The 23,245-nt window shown below is 33.7% G+C and overlaps 1 protein-coding gene across 5 annotated transcripts in view; it reads left to right on the plus strand.

The window, feature by feature from the left end:
* Positions 1-205: 205 nt before the first annotated feature.
* The window catches only part of LOC110104645 (nuclear pore complex protein GP210), a gene marked incomplete at its 3' end in the record, with an annotated part of 65,107 nt that continues 42,067 nt past the window's right edge, over positions 206-23,245 (plus strand). Inside the window, 15 exon segments of one of the 5 annotated variants that reach the window (XM_028698194.1) lie at positions 206-568; positions 1,693-1,958; positions 3,788-3,960; positions 4,058-4,274; positions 8,113-8,459; positions 9,927-10,106; positions 10,322-10,460; positions 10,544-10,680; positions 12,287-12,398; positions 12,483-13,093; positions 13,190-13,313; positions 13,493-13,773; positions 15,511-15,630; positions 15,751-15,813; positions 17,344-17,535. In XM_028698194.1, the coding sequence (XP_028554027.1) occupies positions 405-568; positions 1,693-1,958; positions 3,788-3,960; positions 4,058-4,274; positions 8,113-8,459; positions 9,927-10,106; positions 10,322-10,460; positions 10,544-10,680; positions 12,287-12,398; positions 12,483-13,093; positions 13,190-13,313; positions 13,493-13,773; positions 15,511-15,630; positions 15,751-15,813; positions 17,344-17,535 (3,126 nt within the window). 5 annotated transcript variants of the gene reach the window in all.

The raw sequence follows: 23,245 nt of genomic DNA on the forward strand, positions 1-23,245 counted from the left end.
AATTAAAAATATGATTTGAATATAAGTTTTTAATGAGCTAATCAATTTAAATACTGAACTATATTATCAAATAATTCATAAAATTTATCAAAATTTAATATTTTATTTACCGAATAATTTTTAAAATTTAACACCCTTAGTAAAATTCGAATGTATAAGATTTAACTAAATGCTACTTTCCAAATTTATTTTCTTGTATTCTTTCTTGTTTTAAAAGTAGGGTTTACAAAAGGAAAGGCGTTGCCTTTAGCCGGGGAACGGCATGCCGTTTGTGGGTTTTCCTCCCTCACTCGAAGCACAAGCTCACTCCACCCAGCATCCGCTGAACTGCTAAATTTTAACTATTAGGGTTTATCTTTATTCTATTAAGCGCGATCCTCTGTTTCTTACGTTGCCATTGCAAAATGGTTCCGCTGGCTGCTGTGATCGTCGGGCTTCTGCTGCCGCTGGCGGCAGCGGCGACGTCGTCCTCTGGCCCCCACATAGCAGACCTCAACATTTTGTTGCCCCCTCGCTTGACGAATCCCGTGCAGTACCGACTTCAAGGGAGTGATGGCTGCTTCTCCTGGTTCTCTCTCTACCTCTTTTTATCGCCACTTTCTTCTCTGGGTTATGCGAGATTTTCTACTCTCCGTTGGATGCTTTTTTTGAATACTACTACACTAATTGCTTAACATTTTTTACACCGACTTTCTACGCTCCGTTAAATGCATTTTTTGAAAACTACTACACTGATAGGTTAACATTTTTTACACTGACTTCCTTCTTTGTTTCTCCCTCTCTGTTGGCGTACTTGTATCGACTACATCCCCCTATTGTTTTGGTTTCTCATTTGTGAAATAAGTGGCATTGTCCAATTTGGCAAGTTCTGTCAGACCAAGACAGGGACCCACGACATGCAAAACCCTTCCGTATCACTTCTGAATCTGAATTCCCTGCCACACATTGGCTTCCTAATAAGCACCTTGAAGTGTATCTCATTCTCCACAATCATGGAAATTAGATCCTTAAGGCTATTGTTTTTCTTTTTGCTAAAAGTCAATCTTATTGGTTGCACCTATCCTCCTTGACTAGTAAGTAAGCAATATAAATGCAGGATTGTTTATTTTCAGCAACACTCGCCACTATGAATTTTTTAGTTATTGAATTTGATTTATTTATAGCGCTTATGCGGCTCTATAATAGTTTGTTTAGGTTTGGACCATTGCTTAGATCCAGATAACCCGTGGTTTAGGCAAATTATTTGTATAAATGATTAAGTGGATCAATCAGCCTGGATTTACCTTGCTTTTGTTCTTATTTCGCAAGCACTAGATATTTTTTGTCTGCTATTATTGGTGATATAATTCCATATCATAAAAATACCTATGATTACAGAGGGTAGATGGTTAAGCAGTGGTTCAATATTGATGTATTCGTTGAGCCTATTTTGAATTACAGTTCTTATCGAAGGAAAGAATTGCAACCTTATGGATGTTTGATCAAGATAAGTTGATTTAGCAATAAGAGATTATACAATGCTGTATGCTCTTTTTATTGAAACTACTTTTCATCAGATGTTGAAGTTTTTCTTTAATGATAATCCTAATAATCCTCTTGTTGCAAGCTGATAGTTGATTCTTATATCGAGGTTTTTTTTTTTAAATAATTTTTTTTATTCTATCAACTGATGCTTTTTTCATTCTTTAACAGGTCATGGGATCATCATGATCTTCTATTAGTCCAACCTGAATATAATGGTAGCAGTCAATGCTCCACAAGTGCCAAATTGATATCGATTGCTCCATATAGTGATAGGAAAGAGACTGCTGTCTATGCTACAGACCTACGAACTGGATCTATGGTTCGCTGTAAAGTTCTTATTGATAAAATTTCCAGGATTAAAATATTTCATCATGCTGTCAAAATTAACTTGGACGATCTAGCAACACTACATATTACGGCATTTGATGATGAAGGTATCTTGAATCATACTAATGATGCCCTTTTAGTTATTCATCATTACAACCATTATGTGCAACTATTTATATTTTAATATCCTTAGATATAATTTTTTTAGCAAAGAAATATTAGTGAAATATTGAAGATGCTGTTTGTGCCAAGTACTTCAGCTTGCAGAGAAATAGTAACAAGAGAGCTATTTCTTCATTAAATGCTTGGATTCTACTTTCTATTGGGTTGGGGCATGCAGGCATCTACTTTGGGTACTTTCTTATGTGAAGGCTCCATCATTTGGAGATATAAGCCATCTTGCAGAGGGTAAAACCAAGGCTTGCTGACTAAGAAGATATCCCTAAGCTATATTCAAATTGTCTATTTTATTTAGCCTATTGGCAATATAAGTGTGAATGCTTGAAAATCTTTCCCCATTTTCACTTTGATGTTGGATAAGTATAAGATGAATTCAAGGTGACTAACAAGAGAAAGTCGCAGATGTTCGACCATACCTTTCCTGCCCAAATGGGGGAATTGGCTTATACTAATAATTTTGGCAAAGTTTGCATCATGGTTGGACTTCTTTGGTTGGCTAGTCTCTATTGCTCCTTCTTTGTAGGTGTTGCTACTTCCACATAACTAGGAAGTTGAAATCATATTGTCATTTACTGTCATACATGCTGTATGTAGAATGCCTTTGCTACCAAGTATCATTGAAGTAGACATCACGAGGATTTTGTAAGGGATGACTGAAGATACCCTTAAGGCAACTCTTGAAATTGGTAATGCTATTCAGCAAAGGCTTAAATGGTAGATTTGAATTGTCCCAGGTATTGCCATGATTACCTCCAATCAAATCCAGTATCTCAAAATATTCCTGAGGTGAGGAGCTTATCAGTCTTTAGCTAAAAAGTATTGTTGGTCAGTGGAGAGCTGGTGCCACCCTTTCCAAAATTTCATGGTAAATAATTTTGCTAGTCTTAGGAGACTATTCCAATGGTGTGAATATGTTAGTTTAAAGGCTACCAGGGTGGTGGGGTTGAATTTGGTTTGCACTAAAACTATTGAAATTCTTGCAAAGCTCTTTACAACTCAAACCCTTACAAGAAGCTTGTGGAAGATAAACAAATAAATAAATCAACTAGACTCACAAGCATACAACGTCGGTGTTTATAAGTATACAAAGGTGATAAGCTAATTTAAAAGTGAGGAAGTGTTAAGCACAATGTAGATAATATTACGCAACTTGTAATCAAGCAAAGCAACGCACAAATATAAGAAAACAAAGTTCCGTTGCTGTTGAATCAAAGGCTGTTAGTCTGTTATAAGTGCTGTGGACTAGCACATGTAGCTGCAGGAGATATTTGTTTTTTAAACATCCTGCGTTTATGCAAGATTATCCCCTTTTTTGTACTTATTGAAATTTTACTTTTAATCACTTTTGATCTGTTCTCCTTTCCGAACTTATGTTTGTATTTGTTTGTTATATTTTTTAGTGTTTGATCTCATGAAAAATCGTGGATATGTATGAATATTGGCCATGCCGATAAAATTTCCATATAAATAGCTACTAGATAATTATAAGCGATGTGTTTCTGTCTGATTATCTTATACTTGAACAGTTGAACTGAGTTTGATCATTACTCTGTGCCTGAAATTGCCACGTATTTTTTTACATTTGTTTTCTCTATTGTTCATTTGCTTTGTTTTTATTGATTTTGTGAACTTTGATCTAATTGTGGTTTTTAGATGTAGTTGTAATAGTTAATCAAAAGACTTGAACTGAACTACTTCTATGTGAGTGTATCATGATTAAGTAAGAATTGATACTATCTCTTTTGAATTCCTGCAGAAAACGTGTTCTCATCATTGGTTGGCTTACGGTTTTCATGGAAGCTAATTCCCAAGTCTTTGGATGAGAGTATGCATCATCTTATTCATGTTCCACTGAAGGAAACACCTCTTGGTGACTGTGTTAGTGGTTTTTGTGAGGATCTGGATGTCCAACTTCAGTTGGAAGATAAGGTACCTTTTGTATTGTGATCGCTGCATACCGCATAATAAAATTTGATAAATTTATCACTATCTATAAAGACTTTCTTGCTTTATCTGTGCATGACAGGGGTTAGGTTCTGATTTATATGTTGTCAAAGGAATTGGAATTGGCCATGAGATTGTTAAAGCCAAGTTGCTTGAGCCACAACTAGAACATGTGGAGGACGAGATTACTTTAACTGTTGCAGAAGCAATGTCCCTAGATCCTCCCTCACCCGTCTTTGTGACTGTTGGTTCATTGATATATTACAGTCTCAGGGTTATTCATAGAAATACTCATCGAGGTTTTAAAGCCGAATTCTATTAGAGTCGATTTACTTATATTTTATTATTTGTTTTTGTATGTTTATGAGCTTTTATTTGAATGAAATTGATAGAACCTTGTCTTTAAATATTCAACATGGATTTGAAACATAAAGTTGTTTGATTACACTTTATTGCTTTTGGAGGCACACTTTTCGAATGCTAAGGAAGATCATAGTATGCTGTTCTCAATAAATTATGATTTCAGTTGTTCCTTTTGTTTTGAAACAAAATATTTTTAATACCATATTGTGATGTATGGTCTAAAAATGTTTGATGGTGAAAGCATTAATTTGATTGGTGTCCCTTTAGGATGGTGGTAGAGGGTTATATGGGATGTTAGAAAAATGAAATTTAGGGTTTTGGACAGATTTTAGGCTGAAATTTTAAGATTTGAAATGGTAAGTTTTTCTCAAAGGAAGAGGGTGAGAATTTTTTTATCGAAGTTCTGGGATGGTAGGGGACTAATGTTGCCTTTTTATATGTTTGGATTAGTAGTTAAGTAGTTGTGAATTTTTAATTCTTATTGCTCACAACAAGAATTTGTCTTTATGTATTAGACTTTTAGCTTGGCTGTCATAGTTAAATTGGGGATCTATGCCTTGGGAAGTTGTAGGAGTTATGGGGAAATATGTTGCAGAGTTTTGAAGTGGTTGGAGGTGTCATGGGGTTGAGAGACACTATGATTTAGGATTGGCTGATATGGAGAGGGAATTGTGTTGCGAGAGAGGAATTCAAGTGCGAAAAAGATAACTAATGACTCATCAAAGCCTTTGGGGATCAACCACGAGGCTTTATCAAAGAGTAGATAACTACTAAGCTTTTCTACATGAAATTTTAAGTAAAAGTTAATTTTATTCAAGGAAATCAAATGTAAAATTTACGTTTTTATCTATAGGCTTTTTCTCAACCCTTGCCAAGATTAAAAAGGTATTGCGATCTTATAAATTATTATTATATGTATTGATGATTCATCCTAATGCAAAGGGAAGGAAAAGAAGCAACATTTATACAGTTTAATGTTTCCATAAGCAATGAAATTCGTCCAAGCTAAATAAGGTTGGTGGTGTAGTCTTGAAATCAAACAATTTTTTATTATCTTTACTTTGATTGGTGCGGCCGACCTACTTATCAAATGATCTCAAGTTAAGCTTCTTAATTATTCTTCATTGATTTATGAGAGAAGAGGGGTCACTCAACAATTTAATATTATAAACGATTATGACAGGGTCCTCTAATCGATTGTTTGGCCTAACGACTTAACATAATCAATGATTTGGCCCAACAAATTTACATGGTGAATGATTATGTTCGAGACCCTATGATTGGGTGGTTTGACCCAACAACTCTAATATATTATGATCATGGCTAAAGCCCGTGTGTTCTCAAATGATTAATGCCCTTAAGTACTGAATCATAGGATATAATTAATATGACATAAAGCTTTCTGTCAGTTATGGTCAACTCAAATCTATCACTTTAGACAAACATTCACCCTAAGTTTATAAGATACCTTTGGATGAAACAATCTATGACTGCTGAGAAGAATCCTTCGGTCAGGCTGGGTCGACTAACTCCTTTGACTAAGTAGACTAGGGGTCATGACGTCCCAGAATGATAGAACAATGAGATATTGATCAGACCCATTATCATTTTCTCATCACTCATTTTAAGTGTACGGTGATAAGTCATATTCTAAAATATCTTATAAATTCAAAGTCCAAACCATGAAGTTGCTGCTACTATACATTGGATACTAAGTGCTAATCGAATGACTAACTTTAATCGAAAGTTCTCTTTCGTTACTTGGAAAGGTAATTGACCATAGGTGCTTGCGCTTATAGGAAAGCGGATCTTAGCTCATAAAGTTCTTACAAATGAGGGTGAAATCTCTGTATAGTGTCTAATCTAAAATCTCATATGCCTTCTGAAAATTTACCTCGGAACCTAATCTCGTTAAAAACTCTCCCCATCGATAATGAGGATACAGTGAGGTCAGGGTGCAAATTTTCGGAGCCCACAAAGGTCCTGACTATAGGCATTTATAGAACAAATCATATTGAAATGAGATGGGGACACTAAATGGCATTTCTTTTTCATAGAAGAATCTTCTAATGTCTATACAAACATGCATGTGAGCTTGTCTTTTATTTTGTGGAGACATTTGATGTCATACCCTGCACCATCATCCTTCTCATCCTTCATATTCATCATATATTGGTCTATAGGCCCCCTTGCATCTCTATTTGACATTTATGGCAAAGAAGATGAGTGTCAGCCACTGAGCCCACTACCATAATAAGATTCATTATCTACTATGTCATCAAATCTTCATTGTGCCAAATGCTTTGACATGGTTATTTTGTTCATGTAAGCATAAATCTCTTCTTTCGTCTGCTCTGACACTTTGGCACATGGTGAAACATTCTTATGAGAACTAAAAAAAAAAATTCTTTCATTATGGTTACATCATTGCTAACAACTTTATCACAATAGGTGTATATCTTTACATTCCCTCCAATTTTTACTTGTTCCCTATGCTTCCATACTGGATCTCTTCTATTTCTCTTTGAGCTTTTCTCATAACTTTTAACCCTTTTAGAAAACCGAAACATGAAATGTTACTCGACAAAAGGATTATAAAATGCAAACGTTTTTAAAAAAGGAAACCTTAAACAAATAAAAAAAAAAGGTTTGGGAAATAAAAATGACTATTGTTAATGGTAAGAGATGTGTGGAGGATGGCTCGGCAAGGTAGCCGTGGCGATGGTATTGTAGCAGGGCGATGAAGTGCAATTGAGAAGTGGTTGGAATTAGGCGAGACTGTGGGTGGGGAATTAAGAGTACTCAAGGAGAGGAAATGTGGGCTTTAGGTTTAGATGGAGTTTTATTGTAGTGAAATAGTAAATTGTTGTTTTAAGAATGTATTTTATTTATAATTTTTTGAAAAATCATTCTAAACCATAAGATATGTGACATAAGCCTTTTGTTTATTGCATAGAGGTTTCATGTTAGGTGCAACCTCATCGGGGCTACAATGGCGGCGCTACAACGATCAAGTGACAATGTGCAATTGAGAAGCGGCTGGAGTCAGTTGAGAGTATGCTTGTGGGACTTGAAGTAGTTGAGGAGAGGAACCTCAAACTTTAGGTTTAGATGGAGATTTGTTGTAGTGAAATAATAAAATTAAGTTTTAGAATATATTTTATTAAAAATCACCAAAACCCCTAAGATTTGTGACTTTCGCCTCTTATTTATTACGTAGAGGTGTGCTTGAACCTTGTTGAGGTGTAGGCGTGTATAGCCTTAGCATGGTTACCATGAGGCGTTTATTTCATGGCAAAATTTCCCAGAAGCACTAATGCATATCTTTTATTGTGCAATTTTAAGCAATGGGTATAAGTAACTTACACTTCGGAGACATGATTCTATTTTGTTATGGGAAATTTTTTTCAAATATCTTATTTTATTTCATGCAACAAAATTGTTTTGTGGAATTGTTGGATGGATATCAACAATAACATTCACTGGAGCTTTTTCTCCCAAGCCAAGAACTGGTATGGAACAGGAGTCTAATCATCCACCAGATGTCCCGTATCAGCCATCCTGGCGCGGTTTCTCATTATTTTGCATAATGGTTGCGATATTTGGCCCTGTTAGAGTTTCTTGGTGAAGTTTGATTGCTTTTAATTCCCAGCCGATATTTCCCTGTGAGCGCATTTTTATCTTTAACATGTAAAATTCTTAAAATAAGGTTTTTGCACTGCTATTTTTTTTCCGTCTAATTTTCTTTTGATCAAGTTTTTCATTTTCTTGTAGTGATTGAGTTACCCTCTCCACATCATCAATGGTCTGTGCAGAATTGTTCAGTGGCTAGAGTGGATAGTATGATGGGAACAGTTTACGCTGTGCGCCTAGGAATGACTAATGTTGTTGTTGAAGATACCAGGGTTTCTGGTCATATTCAAACTTCAGCCCTGCATGTTGTACTACCGGATAATTTGTTGCTATACCTTGTACCTGTCACTAGCTCTATTGATGCGGTTGAAGGGATAGATCCTATTCCTTCTTCAGGCGTCTGGTATGTTTTTCCAGGCCAACTGTACATAATTTATATGAAGGTTTTCTCAGAAGGGCCGGATTCAAATGAGATACTCATCACCGAGGTATTTAATGAGCAGAAATCGTATTTCAACCCACAATTGCATGCATTAATTTGTTTACAGATATTTGTAATGTAAGCATCTAGGCATCTCTACAAGCATGCATTTGGATATGCATGATGATGAAGACACCTTTCCGCATGTATTCATAATGGGTCTAGACTATGCAAACGTGTGTATTAGCTAACTACCTACTCATATGAATGCATGCATGACATCTGTATACATGTTTATATGCATCTCAGTTTTTATGTACAACATGGATAACTGTGTTGCTAGACGCAGAATAAACCATTAATGTGAGTAGGTTGATCATAGATGATGGTAAATCACATATATGTTTAATGACATGGATGCCCATGTATTCACATGCACCCATCACATTTACTTGCACTATTGCACCAATTTTAAGAAACAAAGATGGCATGACAATCTCTATCTTGGAAGGACCTCACAGAATGTTATTTATTTATTTTAATCAAAATGACCTTAAAGGATGTTATTTGTTGGTTAGAACTTTTTTATATTTGACATACGCTTAACTAAGGACTGTTTGGTAGTTCAGCAATGTCATGTGAAGCTAAAGGAGGCATTATGATAAGGGATTCCGTAAAAGATTCTCTTATAAAATAGGAAGTTATCAATGATTATGAAAGAACCAAGGGATAAAGGAAAAAAAATAGGATAAGCAACACGTACCTAGATGCAGTTTATCCTTTTATTACGTATATTAAGGCTCACTATTATTTCTATACTGAACTTAGGTTTTAAAAAATATTAATCCAATCATGTACAGGATTTCTTAATTATGATTCTTCCAATAGATCAATGATAAAAGAAGGTAAAATTTTCAAGCACGTTCCTAGTACAAAGGACTGCACCTTTTTTTTTTTTTTTGAAGGAATGAAACCCCAAATCTCATTTTTTTGGGTTAGGGGCTATACCATTGTGCCCTGCACGCAGAGACTAGGAATACAACTTGATATACAAGCATATGAATGATCAGCATTGTATTTGTAAGTACCCGTTTTCTACTACGCCCAGAGGTAGACAGGTAAGATGCCTACTAGTTACTGATATAAATGGTATGATACTTGACTATAAGAGGTGAATATTGAACGGTTTTTATAGACTGAAGATTTACAGGTTGTTTGTAAGGGAGGTAGTAAAAATGTCCATGATGAAAGATTTTTATGAAATATAGTATAATAATATTGAGTGCAAGCATTTGTTTTTGAAGCTACAAAATTGATTAGAATCAAGCAATTGTATGTATTCATCATTAAGCACGCCATTATAAAATAAGATTATTGGGTTTAGTGAAGAAGATAGAATTATTCTATACAAAATACTAGAAGATTAGAATTTTGGAATCTTCTCAAGGTCTAAGATTAAAAGCCTGACTGACAATATTGTATGCAATGCCCGTTTGATTTGCTATTAACTTTTATGGTGTTTTTCTTGCAACAGAACACTGACCTTAAGTTGGAAGATAACGCTTTTGTGTCTTGGGATATATTGCCTGTTTCTAATGCTGATGCTGCAAAATATGGCTGGCGAAATTCAAGATTACTCAAACCATATTCTTTGGGAGAGGGCACTCTAACAGCTTCTCTGTTTTATCATAGTGAAAACAATGAAGAGGTTCAGGTAATCAAATATTCCAATCTCCTCCTGTTTTATGTTTGTGGGTTCATCTCTAGTTGCATCACAACATAGCATATGTTTTATGCTAGTATACTTCAGCTTTTGAAATTCATTTGATATCTTTTCTGACTACTGCTGCTAGCTACTTGTATGACAAACTACTTTCTGCTTTTATTGAACACTTTTCTTATTTATTGACTATAACGTTACCTCTCTAGGTTCTTGAGGTTGTGCAAGCAGTCACTGTATGTAGAAAAGTGAAGTTTAGTATAAAAGAACAAGTTGAGTCCTTAGATTCCATCCGCATACCCTGGGCTCCTGGTATTTACCAGGAAATACAACTGAATGCAACTGGAGGTAATTATATACATATATTCAACCTTATTTTCAATTCAAGAATAAATTTCTTAACAGCGCTGGATTGACGGTGGTAATTGTAGGTTGTGGCAAGCTGTTTTGGTTATCTGCTAATGAGGCAATTGTATCAGTGACTGCTTCTGGTTTTGTGCGGGCCAAAAGGCTTGGTACAACAACGATTAAAGTATTCTCATTGTTTGATTCAATAAATTGTGACGAGGTATTGATTTGCAACAGTATTTGCATTCTAATTGTTTGTTATCATCTTGGAAAGCATTTTGTCCATGAATCTGTTAAATAAATAAAATAAAAATGATTTCTCCTCTTCTGCACAATTCATGTGCCTGTTTCAATAGAAATTTGGTTATATTCTATCATCTTAGCCTATAAACAACGGTTGGCTTTATAAATATGCTAGTGAACGAACAACTTCAACGCAGGTTGCTTTAGTTACTGTTAAATCGTCTATAGTTGAAAATGAGAGTTTAAAATTTGTTCCAAATTGTGAGCGCAAATCTGATCTGATGAAGTAGTATCATCCGCCAAAGAGTCAAATTTGAACATTTGGTTGTACCTCTTGAGCCTAATAGGTAGATTTGCTTTACTTTGGATTAGCCTTTTGAAACAATTTTAGAATTTATGTCCAAAAAATTTGCATGAAGAACAATATGTTGGGATGTTTTTAAGTTTGCGCCTCAATGAGAAGTAACAACTAATTCCAACAAAACTCTTTCCAAAGAATGTTTAGGAAAATGGGCAGTAGCAACATTCACTTGCAAATATTTTCTAACATTGAATCCAAGGATTATAAAGTGGATTATTTGAATTAATGAAGTTGAAGTCGCGGAAATGCGATTCAAATAAGAGTAATTGAAGGCAGATCAGTTAAAATGGGGGGACCACATTAGCATACACATTGAATAATCACTAATATAGTATGAGCATTGAGAGAACAGTTTGTTATAGTTTACTTTTGAAGATAGTCTTAGGATCACATGATGAGGGTTGATGAGTCAAACGGAGTAATCACCAACAAAATATAAATCAGATATGAATTTGCAAATTATTTCTAGATTGGGTGAATTTAAAATGAATTTTCCATTAAGCAAACAAAAAAAAGGTGGGTTAGCAAATAGACTGATCTTCTCATCATGGGAGAAGGTTTACCTTGGTATTAGAGCGCACCCAATCAGATGGTAACATAGCTGATGCCTAATTCCAGATCAAAATTAGAATTGGAATAGCTGTAATTAGGAACTTTTGATAGATATCACAAAGAAAAGTTGGTGAACTTGCTGATGACTCAGTCCCAGTTATTTTTGCAGTCTTCATTGGAATTGCTGGCCACATTAATAGAGCCTGTTGGATGCCATAAATCAGTTGATGCATTTTAGTTATTCATCATGTTATAATATTTCCACAATACTGTTATTCTGTGGGACCAAAGCTGCATAATTTCTTTTATATATACATATAGTTTACTTCTTGCTAATAAATTTGAGTCTGTCAGTATTTTTTTACTGTATATGTAAGCTATTTTAAAGTGATGGAGTTGAAGTAGTGCATTCTTTGTTTTGTGATGCCAGTTGTCACTAAAAGGTTAGGCAATGCATGCTTTGTCTAAGGTCCGAAAATTCTTTTCCAACTTTTCTCTATTATGTTAAACATCTTTTCGTAGATGTTCCTTTGGCTGATTTTGAAGATTTTAGTTGGTCCATTTTTTCATTATGCAATGGATGGTGTATGAAGAACTTGTAATTTCAAACATATTGAGTTGCACATCTTGCTTGCTTGACTAATTAATTGTCAACTCTTATTTGGCATAGGTTGTTTTGGAAGTTACTTCACCTTCTGCGATGGTTGTTCTTCCAATCTATCCTGTAGAGGTGGAAGTTGGAACTGAACTGAAAGCTGCTGTGAGCTTAAAGACATCTGATGGTGCATAGTTTGTAATTTAATGTATTTCTGATTTCAATACTTTTTAATAAAGTTTAATTGGCAATTTAATTTGTATAACCTTAGGTAACTACTTTTATCAATGTGATGCTTTCAACTCTTTCATGAAGTGGAATGTTTTTTCTGAAAGTGAAACTTTCAGAGCTCTGAACACAACTGAGAAGATATGTGAAGCCGACATGCTCCATCTCACAGAGATCTCCAAGCAATCCTACGTTCAGCCTTGTGCATGGACTTGTTTATTTGCTTATGGTACTGGCAGGGCCATGCTACATGCAACTTTGTCGATTGACTTACATTCTCCTTTCCATTTCATGGATGGGCCTTTAATTTTAAAAACAGCTTTTCCTATAGCTGCATATTCTCCACTTGTTGCTTACCAGGCAGGAAATGGAAATAGATTTGGAGGCTACTGGATTGACGTGCCTGAAATAAATAATGGAATCAAACATTCGTACTCTACAGCTTTGGATGAGTTGTATCTTGCCCCTGGCTCTGCTATGGATGTCCATTTAAGTGGAGGACCTGAAAGATGGGATCTACATGTTGAGTATGTTGAAAGTGTTGAAGTTACTGGTGAACAAAATCTACCAGTAACTGATGGTGTTCAGGTGCAGCAGACGCACTGCAATGGGAGAAGATTGTACACAGCTCTATGCCTTTCCGTGGGGCAGTTTGTATGCACCTTATAAGTATCAAGAGATTTCCTATTTACCTTAACTGACTTTAAAAGTAGACTTGCTCCTTTCTGATATTTTGCCTTTGCTGAACAGAAACTTCTCTTTTCACGGGGAAACCTTGTTGGCGTTAACCATCCTGTGGCAACTATAGCTAACTTGGAATTGTCTGTTATGTGTAGCTTTCCTTCCTCCATCGCACTTGTTGCTAATGAACCTGGTATGGGATATAATGCCTTTTATTGTCTTGCATCCTTGGTGTGTAGACTATGTATTCTAGTTATTGAAGAAAAATCAGCATAGAGCATTCTTACCAAAGTTAATATGTTTGGCGATGAATTTTACAATTTGTCTTCATTTTAAATTTCAATTCCAAACTGTTTTTATTTTTCAAAACAGCAAATACTCTCGATGTTATAGAGATTGCTGCAAATGCTTACCGTGGTCCTGGTCAAGTTCGTTCTTCTCCTATCACAGTGGCCTATGGATGTACCATACGCATAGCTGCTGTTGGTCTACATATTACAAAAAAAGTTTTTGCAAATTCATCATCTTTATGCTTGAGTTGGGAACTAATTGGTTGTAAGGATCTGGCTTATTGGAGGGACAATGAGAGTTGCAAGAGATCAATGAATAACAGTTGGGAGAGGTTTCTAGTTCTTAGCAAAATTTCTGGACTGGTTTGTATTGAACCCTTACTTTAAACATTCAACATTAATGTTATTTTACTATATTTAGTTGAAATTCATCAAAAACTAATTTGCTTTCTTGTCTATAGTTAGCTTAATTTGTGCGACGTTTGTGTTGTATTAATCATTTTGTCATGTTCATCTCCATTATTGTATGAGGTTACAAATGATTTCTATATTCTTATACTTTAGATATTTATGCTTCATAATAAGAATTACGTTATGATATGATGCAAGATGCCTACTTTCAATTATCACCCTTGGTTCCTTGTTTTTATTATTTTAATTATATTTAAATGGTCAATTTATGTTCTTTTATCAATTTTATTATTTTTAGCGACATGGTTAGTCATTATTATATTATGTTTATATCACGGTTCTTCTTAGTCATTTTGTTAATTGTCATTTGTAATATGACCATTTTTCATTTTAGACATGCTTGTTATATTGTTAATGTTATTAGGGTTAATGCCCTTTATATGGAAATTATTATCAATAATAGGCCATGATATGCAATTAATGGATGGGCTGATTATCTAATAAAGAAAATTAGCATTTCTTCCCTTTTTTTTTCGTTGTCCCTCAATCCTTATGTCTGTAAGTTTTGGAGTTCACTTTTTGTTTTAATTGTTTCTTGCTCCTACCTTTTTCCCATTTCCACATTTAATATTTTGATATTCTTAATCTCTTTGTTCCCTTGAACTTCCTCTGTACTGTTGAAATCAGTCTTCAAATCATTCCTAAAAAGTAGCCAAATGCTCCTTGGAAAATCTCCAAGCATCACGCTGTGACCCCTCTAGCCAGCTGCTCCGCAGGTTGCCCATCCCCAGCTAGTCCATGCCAGCTGCTTTGCCTTCTCTCACCTGTGGCAAGGTTCTGCCAACCTGCCAGCACTTCTTTACCCTTTTCTTGTATAGTCCATTGCCATGTCATTGATCTGTGATTATGGATGCCACCTCAACAATCCATGTTTGTTATCCTGATGTAATTAATAGTACAGTTAAAATTTAAGCCCTGATTTTTTATTTTTCCTATTATAAGCCCTCTTAGGGTCATATAATTACTTGATAAATGCTGAAATGAAGCATAATCAATTCCCTCAATTCTTGTCATTTACCTCTCCAGCTCTTCTTCTACGCTAGATTCTCCCCTCATTAGAAATAAAGGAATTCAAAGTCTGCTAAAATCTTAACTTCCGCTTGTGCTCATCATCACATTTTTTTCTTGAGTTGGACTTTGGTGTATTCTTACATAGTGTTATTGAATTAATTTAATAAATGTTTTTTGGATTCATTGTATTTCTGCATTTGCAACTAAACATCACCTTTTCTTAAGCATTATGCCCTAAAAGTTTCAGGTACAGTATAGTCACATTCTTCTATTGAATTTTTCTTGGGTTTTAGTTCATTATTAACCTTGTCATTTGACATTAGTGAATGAGCCCATATGTCTGAACAAAAGTTTGCAAGTTGATGAGTTCTTGAGGATATAAAATCGGCATTTGTTGTGTTGACATAGTGAAAGTCTACATCTGAACCTGTTATAAAGAAAGTATTCTTAAAGTTTTGTATTTTAGAAAAAAAAAAAATGGTTATTTTTTTCTCTGCATACCTATTAAGTTTCCTTAAAATTCAATGCTTGCATTATAGTTTCAAAAATCAATGCTTGCGTTACAGTGCAGAAACTTTTTGAAATTATGTTCTCATTTTTCATGTTATTGCAATTTAGTGCACTGTTCGTGCTAGTGTTATTGGCTTCTCTAAAACCATGGTTAGCCATCCCTTGGGAAAAGAATATTTGCGGGTTGAAAGTGCAACCGGTATTCTTACGGATGCTCTCCAGTTACAGGTATGTTAAATGAACTGATATAAGCTTTCCTTGGTAATGTTATGTCACCTTTTTTCTGTTTCTCTTGCTATTATTTTTCTTTATTGTGTTTTTCCATTGAAAATGCTGTAAATTTAACAGTTGGTGCCTTCCTTGAGAGTATTGCCAGAGTTTCTCTTAATAGTTTTTGATCCCGAAGCAAAGGTATGTGTTTTTTTTTTTATTTAAATCTAGTGAGAAGATGGTTATTGGTGATATTTTGTTCTAAGAATCTATCATCCATAATAATCCGGTGAATAGGATGAACATAATTTCTCGTTTTCTTCCTTTTGAAATTCATATTGATGATAAGTGCTCTATGTTTATTGCTTTCAAAGTATCATATTTTGCTTTGATTCCAGTTTTAGCATCACTCAAACAATGAATCCCTACTGATCTTACTACCTTTTAGCAATTCCCCCATATGTGTGATTGTTGTTGTCTACTCTGTTATAATTTAATGTTTCCAAAAAATTATTTATAAAACAGCGGTCTTACGATGACTCGGGTAGGAGAGTAAATTTATTAGATTTGAATTATGTTAAGAAAGATTGAGGTAGATATAAAAAGAATTGGTTGGAAAATATTAGAAATGGTATTTTTTATTAAATTTAAACTCTTAACAGGACACAATGGATAAAAAGGATTCATATAGCCGATCCCACATAGTGGGATGAAGACTTGATGTTGTTGTTGTGATTATTGCCACCCAAATATAATTTGCTTTTTCTTAGATATATATTACTTCATCAAAAACCATTGTTGTATTACTAAATTACTGCAACTTTATCTGAATTTTGAAGTCTCTAAAGAGGGCGTACCTAGAGTTGAAGCTTCCTGGCCTAAATGGTGAATGAGAAGGGTAGAAGCCCGCAGCTTTACTCTTGCCTACCGGAGAGGTTACTTCTGTTATTTGAACTGTTGAACTTAATATCACAAGATAGGGAACCTGACCATTGCTAACGGGATATTGAAATATCCAATTTAGTACTTTTAAGGTTTTATATTAAAATTATCATATTACTCCCTTAAGTTGTCTATTCCATTGTTTATCTTCTTCCTATAAGCCTCATTTGTGTACCCTCTAAACATCGAGGATACCAGTTTACTAGATTTTTCATTACCATGAGAGCTTAAAGATTATTTTGACATAAATGGATGACCATGGATAATGAGAAATAAAAATAATACTTGCGGGTTCCTTTCTCAACAAAGTTCACATCTAATGAACGAGCATTTATTGATTCAATATCAGTCAGTTATTATGGTTTATTTAAGGATTTCATTTTTCAAAGATTTTTGTTGTCACATTAGAAATATGTCCCCTAATTTTATGTGCATTTACTCATTTCGTTATTTTGTGATGAACTATTAAATCTGTGCTCGTCGATTCCTTTAGAAAAAAAATGAAGGGTTGTTCCAAATCCATAATCTGTTTTATAGGATTTACGTTAAAGCTAATGCAAATAATTGCCTTTTTTTGGCTACCAAGTTCTTGCTTCTAGGCTACTAAAATAATATTTTCGTCACAACCTTGTGATTTGTGGAGATCATCAAGTAAAACAACATTCATAAAAAATGCCTGCATGCCTAAGTTTTTTTCTTTAATTGGTTAGCAATTTTGTTGTGCTTTCTTTTCTTATTTATTTATCATGGTAGAATGTTTAATTTTTTTTTCTATCTCTTGGTTCGAAGGCAAATTTGTCTATTTCTGGTGGGACTTGCTTTCTAGATGCTGTTACAAATGACACACATGTGGCACGCATTGCTCAGCCTTCAGAAAATACCAAATGCTCTCACCTAATAGTCAGTCCTAATGGACTGGGTACTGCTCTTATGACCATTCGTGACATTGGACTTTCTCCTCCGCTGGTTGCTTTTTCTTTGGTGAGTCCCATTATTGTGATCCACAACTTATAATTATATAGTTTTGTCCGGTTATTATTAATCACTTTTTATTCTCTCTTTAATCTTTTATTTTCTTTTTGAATCTTCAAGTAGATCGTATCTTCTAATTTTACTTTACAGAATTAGAAGCTTTCTTCCTCCAAACCCGGTTGTTTCACATCTTTAGCTGGAATAAATGAAATGATAGTTTTGTTTTCTGTAAATATTAATATGATTTCACAATCTCCTTGACTTACGTATGTATATAGGATTTGACTTGAGCCAAATCATATTAACCTAATAAAAAATATAACTGTTGCTAACTAACTTTTCCAAATAAGCCTCAAAAGTTCAATGCAATGACAAAAAAGTTTATCTAATAGCGATAAGAAAATTTAAGGATAAAGAAGCAAAACAATAACGAAAAAAATTGCAAATCCATTAAATCAATTATTATCATGCTTCTGATCAATCTTATTCATATTTTTTCTCCTCAAAGCATAATAGAGGTTCATTGTGGACAGTAGTACCCTTAGCTTCTTTTGACTTATATGGAATTAGTTGTGCTACAATGGCTCATAAAAAGGAGGTTATTAACATTGAAAGGAGATGGAATAGCTTAAATCCCTCTTATGTTGGTAAATATCCAATGGTATATCTGGTGATGCATAATATCTTAGGATTTAGGGTTTTCTAATTTAACTTTATGATGTAATGCACAAGTTCATGCATACCAAATCAAGATTCATTTTTTATATATAATTAGTTTAAAAATTCACTGTTGTAATGATAATAAACATGTAAATTTACTCAATCAGTTATTTTATAGAAATTTTCGATTATGCAAAATCACTCGCTAATCATAACACAACAATTTGAAAATTCATGTTGTATGGGCTTTCACCAAATTTACATACACAGAAAAAACAATAGCTAAAATTATAGAATGGGACAGGAAGAAGGAAATAAATAATCAAAATGGTAATTCTATTTTCACACCTGTGTTAGGTGAAGTCCCTACTTGCCCATAGTAGAAAAGTTGATGCAACACTAAGACAAAAGGGATAACAATATACAAATTAAGGTATTGTATAAATATTTGGGCTAATATCATGCATAATTCTCCATACAAAAGCATGAATGACCCATTATCTCTCTAAAGTTATTGGAGAATGATTAATAAGCTTAATTTAGAGTCCATACCAATCAAGGAAGCAAAAATATTTAAAATTTGATTAGTTTCAGTAGATAGGAGTAGTAAGGATTTAGTTCAAGTGAAGTGTATTAAGGATGAAGATCAAAAAATACTTTTCTTAGAAGATGATATTCAACAAAGGTGGATAAGATATTTTGCTAAACTTTTTAATGAAAATTATGAAAATAAGATTGGCTGTAGTGACCTTAGCACCCTAAATGAAAATAAAGATTTCTGTTTTTATCGGCGTATTAGTAAAATTGAAGTTATAGAGGCTTTAAAGAAAATGAAGGGTGGAAAAGCTGTTGGACATGATGATATTCCAATAGAGGTGTGGAAATGCTTAGGAGATGACGGAATTTCTTGGCTTACTAAACTTTTTAATACTATTTTGAATACTAAAAATATGCCAGATGAGTGGAGAATGAGTGTGTTAATTCCTATTTTTAAGAATAAAGGGGATGCTCAAGATTGTGCGAATTATAGATGAATTAAGTTAATGTGTCATACTTTAACACTATGAGAGCGAGTTATGGAGCATAGGTTGTGGCGTGATACTAATCTTTCTCAAAATCAATTTGGATTCATGCCGGGTAGGTCACTATGGAAACCATACATTTATTAAGAGGTTTGATGGAGAAATATAGAGAAAATAAGGAGGATCTACATATGATATTTATTGATTTAGAAAAAAGCATATGATAAAGTTCCAAGAGAAGTGCTATGGAGAGTTCTTGATAAGGAAGGAGTTAATAACACTTATATTCAAATCATTAAAGATTTGTATGCAGAAGCTATTACTTGTGTTCAAACACAATGTGGTTTGAGCAAGTATTTCCCTATTTCAGTTGGGTTACATCAAGGATCAGCCTTAAGTCCATATCTTTTTTGCTTTAGTCATGGCTGTTCTCACTAGACATTTGCAAATGGATGTACCTTGGTGTATGCTTTTTGCTGATGATATTCTTCTTGTTGATAAGACTGGAGGGGGAGTTGAAGGTAAACTTGAATTATGGAGGTCAACCTTAGAGTCTAAAGGTTTTCGCTTGTGTAGATCTAAAACGGAATATATGGAGTGTAATTTTAGTAGTAATAGACCTAGTGAGGGGATTGTGACTTTGGGCGATCAAGTCATTAATAAGATTACACGTTTTAGATATCTTGGATCTATTGTTCAGAGTGATGGTGAAATAGATGGAGATATTATCAGCAAAATTCAAGTTGGATGGTTGAAGTGGAGGAATGCATCGGGCTTGTTGTGTGATAAAAAAATACCCCTCAAACTTAAGGGAAAATTCTATAAGATGGTGGTGAGGCCTGCAATGCTTTATGGTGCCGAATGTTAGCCATTAAAAGAGAAGCATAATACTAAGTTAAGTGTGGCAGAGATGAAGATGCTCAGGTGGATAGTCGCTTTACCCTTAGAAATAGGATACGAAATGAGCATATACGTGAAAAGGTTGGAGTTGTTCTAGTAGAAGATAAGATTAGAGAGAGTCGCCTTAGATGGTTTGGTCACATAAAACGGTGGGCTTCCGATGACCCAGTTAGGAGAGTAGAGGTATTAGATTTGACTTATGTTAAGAAAGGTAGAGACAGACCTAAAAAAACTTGGTTAGAAAGTATTAGGAATGACCTTTCTTTATTTGATTTAAACGAGAATTTTACTTTTAATAGGACACAATGGAGGAAAAAGATTCATATAGCCGACCTCACGTAGTGGAATAAAGGCTTGATGTTGTTGTTGTTGTTGATTAATTTCAGTACCATTTTACTTGTCTTATTTGGCTAATTTGATTTTCATGTTTATTTTGTTTTATTTTTCTTATTTTTTTCTTTATATTGGAAAAGTTATCAGTCCAAGTAAAACTATTATGTTCACTCATAAGGTTTTCCGAAGTTATCAAGGCTTAGAAAATGCCTATAAATATAACCTTGCTTTATACTTTTTGATTCAATGAATACAAATTATTTTTTGTTTGTGCAAATTTTGTATGAAAATGCTTAGTGGCTGCTCTACTATTCAGTGAAGCTTAATGGCTAATTCCCTAGGGCTTTGGTGAGTTTTAGTAATATTTTCTCACCTTTACTCTTATTTCTCAACATAATTCTCATCTCATCTACTAAATCAAAATCTTAACTTCCCTCATCCACAAAATGCATCAAGCATCTTCAAAACTTCTATAAACATTATCTCATCTCTCATAATCTCCAAAGGCCTCAACTCCACAATAACCCTAAGATATGTCAACCAAAAGCTCAATATATAGTGAAACAAATTTCTATTGTGAGTAACTGGATTATAAATATCACCACTCCTTAATCACTGTTCCAAACTACATCTGATATCCTAAACCTGTGATTTAGAATTCCTCGCGCATTGCCTCCAAGAAAAACTTGTCCTTTGATAGCCTGTAATTTTCAACTTGTTGTTTTTACCATAAAGATCCTATAAATTATTCCATGAAGATTTACATATAACTGACGCTTGAAACTGGAAACTGGAAAAGTAATAGTCAAAGTAAGTTTATATTTAAACTTGTTCTCTTACATGTCTCAAGGATCCTTATTTGTAATCATTTGACTGACTTCTAAACATCTGAGATAAGACCTGCAATCATCATATCCTGAACATCGCTAAAATCCTCTAAATGAAATCATAACCAACAAATATAATGATCAAGTTTTACTGGTCTCTTAACATGAATGTCGGTGTCTATAATTAGGAAATTTCAAAGAAAAAAGGTTAAGAAAATAATGAATGATCTTTGAATTGCTGGTAATGGTAGAATAGAAGTAGAAGTTTGTAAATCATGCAAGTTAGCACCAAAATTCACATCAACTAAATAGTAGCAGATATGCAACCAACAGATGCTAGCAGGGACAGAGTAAAAGAAATAGGAGCAAGGACTTTCAAATACGACTTGAAAACATCGAGCCAAAAGAGCTGAACCAACCCAATAACGAATCGTACCTGACCATTTAGAAGTTCTGAATATCAAAGGACATAACTTGTTCTGTGAATAAAAAGGAAACAAAAACCTGTATTCTATTCTATAAAATTAGAAATTTTCTTAAATAAAATCAAATTAAAATGCTCAAAAGATTAGAATTTCAAATTTTCCCGCTTTAACACATCTTACGTTTTTTATGATATAAGTTTTGAGATTTGTATCAAATCATCTTTCTGGTAAAATTCTACTTTGTGAATTAATCATGTGTGGCATTACTTTTGAGCTTCCTGCAACGTAATCCATGAATCATTATATACATTTCTATCACGTTAATGCAGAAGATTCTTTTATATCCACCATTAGTAGTTGGCATAATTTTGTTTTCTAAGATCACTTTTTGGAGTAAGTTATGTAGAATTATATGATAAAGTGTTGGATGTGAATTCCCAAGAATCCAAAGTTTTAGTATGATTCCTGACATAAAATCAAACTGGATAGTTGAAAACTAAAACTAATATTAGAATTTCTCAAAATTTCCAACATATAAGCATTTTCCCTAATGTGTTCCATAATTTTATATGATTTCCTTCTAGCATTTATTTTATTTTTAAGGCTTATTTAATAAACCTTGCAATATTAAATGATCATTATTTAATCATCTAGTTAAAGGCTTCATTTGGGATGGCATTTCAAATGATTGCATAATTTTTATATGATTCAATATAAAAATTAACATGTTGGTAGAGATGTAGATGATTTAAAAACTATAAAGAGGCTCGTAAGGAATCTAAGAATGCTATTTATGATTCAAAGAGCTTAGCTTTTAATGATTTATATAATAGATTATATACTAAGGAAGGAGAAATATATTTATATAAGTTAGCCAAACAATGAGATAGGAGTAGTTAGGATTTAGTTCAAGTGAAGTGTATTAAGGATGAAGTTCAAAAAATATTTTTCTTAGAAGATGATATTCAACAAAGGTGGATGAGATATTTTGCTAAACTTTTTAATGAAGAATGTGAAAATACGATTGACTTTAGTGACTTTAACATCCTAAATGAAGATAAAGATATTTGTTTTTATCGGCGTATTAGTAAAACTGAAGTTGGAGAGGTTTTGAAGAAAATGAAGTGTGGAAAAGCTGTTGGACCTGATGATATTTCAATAGAGACGTGGAAATGATTAGGAGATGAAGGAATTTCTTGGCTTACTAAATTTTTTAATACTGTTTTGAAGACTAAAAATATGCCAGATGAGTGGAGAATGAGTGTGTTAATTCCTATTTTTAATAATAAAAGTAATGTATAGGAGTGTGCAAATTATAGAGGAATTAAGTTAATTTGTCATGCTTTAAAATTATGGGAGCGAGTTATGGAGCGTAGGTTGTGGTGTGATACTAATGTTTCTCAAAATCAATTTGGATTCATGCCGGGTAGGTCTACTATGGAAGCCATACATTTATTGAGAGGTTAGATGGAGAAATATAGAGAGAATTAAGAAGATCTACATATGATATTTATTGATTTAGAGAAAGCATATGATAAAGTTCCAAGAGAAG

This window comes from Dendrobium catenatum, unplaced genomic scaffold (assembly GCF_001605985.2).
Source record: "Dendrobium catenatum unplaced genomic scaffold, ASM160598v2 fragScaff_scaffold_1056, whole genome shotgun sequence".
Lineage (NCBI taxonomy): Eukaryota > Viridiplantae > Streptophyta > Magnoliopsida > Asparagales > Orchidaceae > Dendrobium > Dendrobium catenatum.